This window comes from Camarhynchus parvulus, chromosome 10 (genome assembly GCF_901933205.1).
Source record: "Camarhynchus parvulus chromosome 10, STF_HiC, whole genome shotgun sequence".
Taxonomy (NCBI): Eukaryota; Metazoa; Chordata; class Aves; order Passeriformes; family Thraupidae; genus Camarhynchus; species Camarhynchus parvulus.
Window position 1 is genome coordinate 2851353 of NC_044580.1, and position 9144 is coordinate 2860496.

The window sequence follows — 9144 nt, forward strand, 5'->3', positions numbered from 1 at the left end:
TGTGCAAAATTCAAAGCTCCCTGCCCAGTGGGAAACTTGTGCCCAGCTGGATGCAAGACCTGAGGGAAATCCCAGGGGAAAGTTCTCCCTGGTGAGACCCCATGTTCAGTGCTGTGCCCAGTTCTGGCCCCTCAGTTTGGGAAGGATGTTGAGATGCTTGAGCGCATCCAGAGGAGGCAAAGAGGCTGGTGAGGGGCTTGGAACACAAACCCTGTGAGGAATGTTTGAGGGAGCTGGGGGTGCTCAGCCTGGAGAAGAGGAGGCTCAGAGGTGACCTTATTGCTCTCTACACCTTCCTGAAGGGAGGTTGTGACTTGGGTCGGTCTCTGACAGAACCAGAGGACACAGCCTCAAGCTACGTCAGGGAAGGGATAGGTTGGATATTAGGAAGAAATTTTTCACCAAGAGAATAATAAAGTACTGGAATGCCCTTCCCAGGGAGGTGGCAGAATCACCATCTCTGGATGTGTTTAAAAAAAGACTGGCCATGGCACTTGGTGCTATAGTCTAGGTGAGGTGTTAGGGCATAGGTTGGACGCGATGATCTTAGATGTCTCTTCCAACCTCGTGATTCTGTGATTGTTGCCTTTTCCAAAAGTGAGGAACATCTCCTATGCTCTCCTCCCCAGGAAACGAGCCGCCTGCAAATCCGTGAACGGCTCCCACAAGTACAAGGGGAACTCCAAAGATGTCAAACCCCCAGACCTCTGGATCCATCACGAGAGGCTGGAGCTCAAACCCATTGATAAATCCCCAGATCCCAACCCCATCATGACAGACACCCCCATCCCTCGCAACTCCCAGGACATCACCCCGGTGGACAACTCCATGGACAGCAACATCCATCAAAGGAGGAATTCCTACAGAGGTGGGAGCCCATGGGGGGTGAGATGCATTTCTTGTGGCTGGTGACATCACTCTCTTGAGAGATGATGAAGTTCCTCTTCTCTGTTCTTATTTTCCAAGTGGTGAATTGGGTTTGTTCCTGGTTTCTGAGACTCTGGAAGGGTTGGATCATGTGTTTTAGTCAGGAAATGGAGCATCCTAGAGTTAGATCATTACTTTGTCTTGGTCAATACTGATTAGTAATGGGAAGATCATCTCACTTGATATTAAAGCACTGGAGTTGTTTCTGACCTTTCAGCCCAGAGCTGAATCACTGCCAGAAGAGAGAGTTTCTCCAGTTCCCAAAATCCTCACCCTCACCATCTTCTTCCCACCTTCCAGCAAAGGGGGAACGGGCTGCTTTTGTCACTGGTGGCTCCAAGAGCTGCCTGGGAGCAGGACGATGTGGGAATGCTGGTTCAGGAACTGGAGCAGAGCATAACGTGGCTGTTTCCCCTCAGGACACGAGTCAGAGGACAGCATGTCCACGCTGGCAGGAAGGAGGGGCATGAGGCCCAAGATGATGATGCCTTTTGATTCTCAGCCACCTCAGCGTAAGTGAACACCCCATTCCTGCTGGAGCCACTCCCTGCTCCCAGGAAATCCCATCCTGGGCAGCAGGGGCAGCTCAGAGAAGGCTCCTGAGCCCTCCTGATGTGGGCAGAATGAGACCATGTTAGAAGGGACTGGGAGTACTGGGGTGAGGGCAGGAGCATGGCCAGATCTGTCTGTCCCATTCTGGGGCTCTCCAGGGACAGCCTGTGGGCCTGGCTGCCTCTTGCAGTCATTCCCTTGGAACTCTGCCAGTGTCCAGCTGCTCCACAGGAGCTGCAGAGAGCTGGAATCCCTGTCAGGTTCCCCACTGTTGGTTTTCCCCTCCCAGCCCAAGCAGTCACCATCCCCTTTATCTCTGCAGCTGATACTCTCAGAGCCTTCTCTGACTTTACTCTGAGGTCCTTGAGACCTCTTTGCCCTGGGATCCTTCTCTGATACCAAAATTACCGTTATTATGAAATATTTTTGGAATTAAACAATGTATGTGGAGTTTTCAAATGACTCCAAGATGGAAAGAGACTTGGCTGAACCTCTGAACAGCCAGACTGAAACCCTGTGGGAGAACCCCAGTGAGAAGCTCAGGAGTTACTGTGCAGGGGCAGAACTGGGAGGTAAAATCAGCCCAAGCTCAGCCAGGCTGAGCTTTAGACTTCCCTTACATGTTCCACCTGTAGCCAGGTGGCTGCTGCCACAACCCCTCCATTTTATGGAATTATTTCAGAGTAGTTCATTACATCTCCACTTTCTGTTTTCTTCAATTAAAAACTGAGCTGAGGACTTGGTGTTCTTGATCTCTGCCTACTTTTTCAAGTGTCCTGATGACCTGATTGCTCAGTTTGTCAATCTTCTTCTTCTGTGACCTTTTTCCAAGAGTAGCATGTGGTTTCTTGGTTTTACACCAAGCAGTGTGATCTCCTTGTTGTCTCCCAGCTCTCCACGTGTGAGGAGGGAGCAGACGATCCACTTTGACACTAAATTCCTTGGAGCTGGTCTGTGTCAAACGTGGCTGTGTGACAGGTGCCCATCCCATGCCAGGCTCTGCTCCTGCCTTGCCTGGGGGCACAGACCAGGCCCAGGCCCTGCTGGAGCTTGGCGTTGAGACTTGGCCTCTCCATCCTGTTTGGGAGAGCTCCAGGGGTCTCCTGCCACAGGCTCTGCTTTGTGGGAGTGGAACATCCACTGTGGGGTCTGCGGGTGCCCTCCTGGCACATGAGGTTCTCTCTCAGTGAGCACCACCAGAACCATTCCATGTGTCCAGCTCTGGGCCTGCACAACCTTCCATGGCTTTCTTCCACCCACTGGAGAGTTCAGATGGAGTTATTAATTACCTCCTAAGTACTGAATTATGGTAATTCACTGTGCCATTTTAGTCTAATTTGCAGTCATGGTGTGAACCTAGTGACTTCCTTTTTTGCCTCCTGGAGTACAGAAATTCTGGAAGGGATGCTGGGAAGCAAAGGGCTGTTTATTGTTTAACACACCTCATTTCACAGTATATCAATATATTATATGTGGATAACAGATCTGTATTCTCTTTATTCTTCTTCTGAACTTTTCCTTGGAATCAAGCAGTGCATTAAGACCTGGTGGCAGCTTTTGGAGCTGTAATTGGGTGATTTTTTTTGGCCTAAGCACGTGTGAGGTGTGATAACCCAGGGGTTGATTCTGGGTTGTCAATCAGCCGAGGGTCTGGCTCCCTGCTGGAGGAGGGAGCAGGGAGGGGAGCCCCCAGCCTGTCCTGTGTGTGTGTGTGTTAAGTGTTTCTCTGTCTTGTGTTCATCCACAGCTGTGATTAGTGCTCATCCCATCCATTCCCTCGACCCCCCTCACCACCATTTCCACTCCGGCAGCCTCGCCTCTCCAACCCGCAGCTTCCTGCAGCACCAGCTCAGCCCGTGGCCCCTGGGCTCTGCCATGTCCCATTCGGACAGGGCCGACTCCACAGGTGAGACACCAAGCCTCAGGGAGCTGCTGCTCTGGGCAGCAGCCAGGGAAACACCTGGAAAGCCCAGCCTGGAGCTGGGCCAGTCTCCTCTGGGGGTTCCGTGAGGATGGGCTGGGCTTTCCTGGGTAGGTCAAATATTGATTCTTGACATCTGTGGTGGTGTCCTTGGAAAAGGGGGTTCATGTTTTACACATAGCTCCAAACAGGGATTCCTCCTGCCCTGCAGTCTGAAACATCAGATTGACTCTGAGCTGCTGCATGGGGTAACTTTTCCTCTAATTAGTACAACTGGAAACCAGCAGGGAAGGAAAGTCTAGGCTTGGCTATTGAGAATGGGGGCACACAGAGAATGAGGGTGATTTCCATGCAGCACTTTCAGGCTTGATCAGAATCATTAGCAGTAGTTTTAGAGAGCACTAAAGTGCTCTGGAAAATCCCAAAGCAATGGTGTTGCTAAATGTGCACATGGGTAACACATTGGGATGAAGCAAACTCTGAGCTTCTCTACTTTAAGGTCACCATTTGAAGGTATCACAGCCAGAAGGTGTTTCCTTATGAAAACAGTTCCTGAGGCTGCAAGGTTCCATTCCAGCCCAAACCATTCCATGAGTGTCAGTAAATGGATTTCAGGTGTGGCTCCTCTGTGATCACCCCAGTGCTGTGAAGAGTTCCCAGTTAAAAATGCCGATACTTTGGTACTCTGGGGTAAAAGGAGGCTGCAGATTCGTGTTCTGTGCTGTTTGTCCGAGGACTGGAACACGGAGCTCTTTCAGTGCCAAAGCGTGAGAGGTGGAATCTCTCAGCTCCTTTAGCTCCCGTTCAGCCGATGGTCACTCGGAGGGGCCAGGGGGTCACTGCAGCCCCTGGCAGGAGGAGCTGTGTCCCCGTGAGCCTGCTCAGCAGCGATGACCCCTGCTGTGGCTGTGTGTCCCTGCAGAGTCCGTCCGGAACACGCCCAGCACGGACACCATGCCGGCGGGCTCGGCCGTGCCCGGCGCGGAGCTGCCGGAGCCCGAGGGGCCGTTCCTGCCCGCGGAGGAGGAGCCGCAGGGCCCCCCCACGGCCCACGTGCGCCCCTCGCACCCCCTCAAGAGCTTCGCCGTGCCCGCCGTGCCCAGCGCCGGGGGCCCCTTCGACCCTGCCCTGCCCAGCACCCCCCTGCTGACCCAGCAAGGTGAGGCCACCAAATGGGGAACAAAGGGACGGCGGGGTTGGGCATCACGGGAAATACGGCAGAGGCTGGGGTGAGTTTGTTGGTGTCATTTTCTGTACATAGATAATTCAAATCCAACACCCCATAATTGAACCCTTCCTTTTCTCCTGGTAGAATCCTGTTCTTTCAGAGAACAGGAAATATATTTTCAAGGGGGCACTGGCATTGTGCCAGCATCAAACCATGGCATATCCCAGACTGCTTTGGGTTCAAAGGGAGCTTTAAATCCCATCCAGTGCCACCCCCTGCCATGGCAGGGACACCTTCCACTGTCCCAGGCTGCTCCAAGCTCTGTCCAGCCTGGCCTTGGGCACTGCCAGGGATGCAGGGACAGCCGCAGCTGCTCTGGGCACCCTGTGCCAGGGCCTGCCCACCCTCCCAGCAGTTCCTGCCCAATATCCCATCCATGCCTGGCAGTGGAAGCCATTCCCCCCTGTCCTCCTTGTGCTCCTTCCAGGAGCTCCCTGGGCAGGCAGCAGAGGCAGTGCCCGTGCCTGACGTGTCCCCCCCTCTCTGCAGCCCCTGGGCACCCCCTGCACGCGGTGAAGACGGCGTCCATCGGCACCCTGGGCAGGACCCGGCCGCCCATGCCCGTGGTGGTGCCCAGCGCCCCCGAGGTGCAGGAGACCACGCGGATGCTGGAGGACTCGGAGAGCGTAGGTACCCCTGCCAGGCTGGCAGGGCTCACCCTGGGGCTCTGTGGGCACCTGCACTGGCACCTACAGGGGCACAGGGGCTCGGCACTGCCACAGCTCCTCTGCCCGGGGATCTGCACGGGAAATGGGGGGAGACAGGGAGGGTCCTGCTGAGTCCTGCAGCTTCCCCAGCTCTGCAGGGCACTCCCAGTGCCATCCCCAGCTCTGCAGGCCATTCCCAGACCCATCCCCAGCTCTGCAAAGCATTCCCAGTGCCATCCCAGCTCTGCAGGGCATTCCCAGTGCCATCCCCAGCTCTGCAGGGCATTCCCAGACCCATCCCCAGCTCTGCAGGGCATTCCCAGTGCCATCCCCAGCTCTGCAGGGCATTTCCAGTGCCATCCCTGAGCATTCCCAGTGCCATCCCTGAGCATTCCCAGTGCCATTGCACATGGAACATTTGACATTAATGTCAGTGTGTTCCAAGCCATCATCCCAAAAATGTTTGTAAATTATCACAGGAGAATTTCCTTACTTTTGGGAAGGATGCAGCCTTGTTGGGCAGCTTTGGAAGCAGCTTTTAAGGAATGTTTTGGGTGTGAGGCACTGGAAGAGCTGTTTTCCTTTCAAATTGCAAGCCAAGGAGCTGCTCCTGTGGCCACTGTGGTCACTTAATACAGAAATATTCACTGCTGCATCACTGCTGCAGGAAATGCTCATTTGGAATTTACTTTTCTTTTTTTTTCTTCAATGTCCTTTTGTCACATGTTTTTTACTCTCCTGATTTTATTTCTCTATGTGCTGGTCTGGAAACTTGATTTTGTTGCCCTTTTGTGCTTCTGTCACTCCTGCTTTATTAATTTTGTTTGATCAGTACCAAACCCATACTCCACAACTCATTTGTAATATTTAAATAGAGCCATTAATACTTTTTTTCATTAATGTATTAGTGCAAGGTAGAGTCAGCACAAAAAAACCAGATTAAATTAAATTACTGGTTCAACTATGAGTCTTAAAATGTAAATTACATGTTGAACTGTGAGGTTCAGGGTTGGGTAGTGATTTGAATTAGTTCTGGGTTTTGAGGAGAACCTGTAGGGAGGAGTTTAAGGAAGGAGTTTAAGGAAGGAGTTTACTCCCAGCTGCTGCTCTTTATCCCAGTCAGGAGCTGGCAGGTGATGTGTTGGGCAGAGGGCTGGGATGACTTTGCTGTACAAGGCAGGGGTTTGGTAAAGTGGAGGTTCTTGGCTGTTGGAATGAAGGAGGAGGTTGGTGTGTGAGAACAGGACAGGGAAACTGCTCAGAACTGGGAAGGACTTGGTCAGGAGGGGTTTGGAGATGAGCCAGGCCATGGTCTGTCCACAGTGGGGACAGAAATGAGACAGCTGAGCCTAAAAATGTGTGGGTTTAGCAGCTATCCTGATCCCAAACAGCCTTGGTGAAGCATTCCTTTGACCTTTTTCCCTGGAACATAACTTTACTTTACTCACCCAGAGTAATGTCTGAGCTGTTAAAATGAAATGATAATTTAGCCCAAATTGACCAAATGCAGTGACAGGGATGGTCTTGTGGTCATTTGCAAGCTGATGTCTGATGGTACTGTTAAGATAATTAACATGTAGCTTTAAGTCATTGCTCCTTTGTAATACATGGATTGATCCATGACTTTAATAGTTCTGGTCCTAAGACCTGGATTTGACAATCAGAGGGGTTTGGTCTATGTTGTGATCAGTGCAGCTACTGTTTCTATTTTCAGGAAAATAGAAGTTTAATTTCCAGCAAAAGCAGGTTTCTTTCCATTACTTTGTGCTGGCTTTCCCCAGTACCACTTCTGCAATTTCTGGGTCTGCAACAAATTCAAGTGCAGGAGCAGCAGGCAGTGACAGGACCCTCAGTGTATGGGGGTGAACTCAGGACACCTTCACAGTCAAGCAGTTCTTCACAGTTGTATTTCTGTCTATTTTCTGTCTATTTACCTGTCCATGAATTTATTTCCAAAATGCACCATATAAAAGGTGCATAGGACCTTTCCCTAAGATCCTTCTCAATTTCCTGCTTTGGTTCAAAGGCAGGGATTGAGACAGGAGAACAGGGCTTGACCAGCTCTGAACCACAACTGTCCAAGGGTTGCACTTGGACAGAGAGCTCAGCTCCCCTCCCATGGCAGGAGCTGAGCTTTTCCAACCCTGCCAGGCTGTGTTCACACAGAATCACTGAGCTGGGAAAAGAGCTCCCAGACCACTGAGTCCAACCTGTGCCCAAACCCCCACTTTGCCATGGATCAATCCCCTTGTGCTGATGGCTGAGCTGGAGTCAGGGCTGCCCCAGGAGTGCCCTTTGCTGGCTCCTGCCCAGCCCCAGCCCTGTGTGAGTGCCCCTCTCCCTGCAGAGCTACGAGCCCGACGAGCTGACCAAAGAAATGGCGCACCTGGAAGGACTCATGAAGGACCTGAACGCCATCACCACGGCGTGAGCGCCCCAGCCTCGGACTCTGCCCTGCACACCAGGATTGTACAGAGGAAACGCTAAAGGAAACAACAAAAAAGAGAAAAAAAAAAAAAAGAAATCAATAAACCAGAAAGAGGGACAGCACATGAGAGCAATGGAGGGAGGAGGAGAGGAACCAGCCCCAGGTGACCCCAGTGTCACCCCCTTGTCCTGCAGGGAGCCACGTGGGGTTCCAGCAGCACCCAGCAGGACGGGCCACGCCAGGCTGGGATCCAGCAGGACAAAAGCAAAGCAAAGTGGACTCGCCATTAGTTTTTTTTCTGGTCAGGTTTTGTCTCAGTGGTGTGATTGCCCTGCCTTTTCAGTGTTGGACATTGGCATTTATGTACAATTTTATTTGTTGTTTTTATTTTATCTTTTTTTATAAAAAGGAAAAAAATATTGTAATAAAAAAAAAAAGGGAGAAACTGTTGTTTTCCACAGCCTAGGCTGAGGTTTGACTGCTTGTTCTATTGTGTATGAAAATTCATTGCCAGTGTGGGTTGTTCAGTTTTGTTTTTTATCCTGCGTATAATTACGTCCCCTTCTGGCAGTTAATCCATGGCCTTTTGGGATGCTGCACTGCTCTTTGTAAGCTTTTTTTATTATTTTTATATTATAATTATTAAAAGCCTGACTTTTCTCCTCTCATCACTGTGAGATTCCCGGTCTGTTTGAGTTGAGGTGTAATTGAGAGCCTTGTTTGTCGCTTTTTGTGCAGTTTCATATTTTCAGTGGGGGGAGAAGTAGCTGGGGAAGGGGAGGGGATCCTGGGGGGAGGGTTCATTCCTGTTGTTTTCCTGTCTTTTTCCAGTGACTGGGAAGACTGAAGAACAAGGAAACATCTTCAGCTGTACTGTGTGTCTGGTCACTGGGCCAGGAAGAGGCTCCTTTAGGAACATTCAGAGAATTCCTCCTGGGAATTTGGCTTCTCCTGCCTAGGTGACCCTACAGGGAGCTTCTTTTGGCAGCTGTTTTGTTGTTGTTGGTTTAAAGATGGATCAGGAGCCTGCAGGGCTGGGGTTGAGCCCCCTGGGCTCAGAGACCTTGAGGATTTTCTCATTCCCAACAGCCCAGATCCTGCCTGGAGAGCACTGAGTGGCCACAGGGTCCTGCAGGACCTGCAGGTCCTGTCCCAGGCCATCCCCACAGGAATCCTGCTCTGAAGGATTCCTCAGACACAAACCAAGGCAAAAATGTATTTTTTTACACTTTGGAAACCATGTAAAAATCAACCCAGTATTGGTGACCCGGGTGCTGTTCACAGACCTGCCTGGAAAGGGAGGAGAGGGAACAGGGAGGGAAGAGGGGTTTTCCTTCTCTCTTTGTGTGCTTGCCTGGCCCTGTCCTTCTCTGCATTAAAAAAAGGGCTGGAGTTCAGTAAAATGAGAAATAAAACAGTGAGAAACCCCAACCAGCTGCCA

The 9144-nt window shown here is 51.3% G+C and overlaps 1 protein-coding gene across 8 annotated transcripts in view; it reads left to right on the forward strand.

Annotated features, from left to right (window-relative positions):
• Positions 1-7795, forward strand: part of NEO1 (neogenin 1) — a 174846-nt gene extending 167051 nt beyond the window's left edge. For 5 of the 8 annotated variants that reach the window (XM_030955349.1, XM_030955350.1, XM_030955351.1 and 2 more), the window contains 6 exons: positions 630-868; positions 1347-1439; positions 3227-3385; positions 4323-4559; positions 5118-5254; positions 7623-7795. In XM_030955349.1, the coding sequence (XP_030811209.1) occupies positions 630-868; positions 1347-1439; positions 3227-3385; positions 4323-4559; positions 5118-5254; positions 7623-7706 (949 nt within the window). In that variant the 3' untranslated portion in view covers positions 7707-7795. The remainder of the gene's footprint in view (positions 1-629; positions 869-1346; positions 1440-3226; positions 3386-4322; positions 4560-5117; positions 5255-7622) is intronic. The other 3 variants (XM_030955356.1, XM_030955357.1, XM_030955354.1) reach the window with 2 other exon arrangements.
• Positions 7796-9144: the final 1349 nt, after the last annotated feature.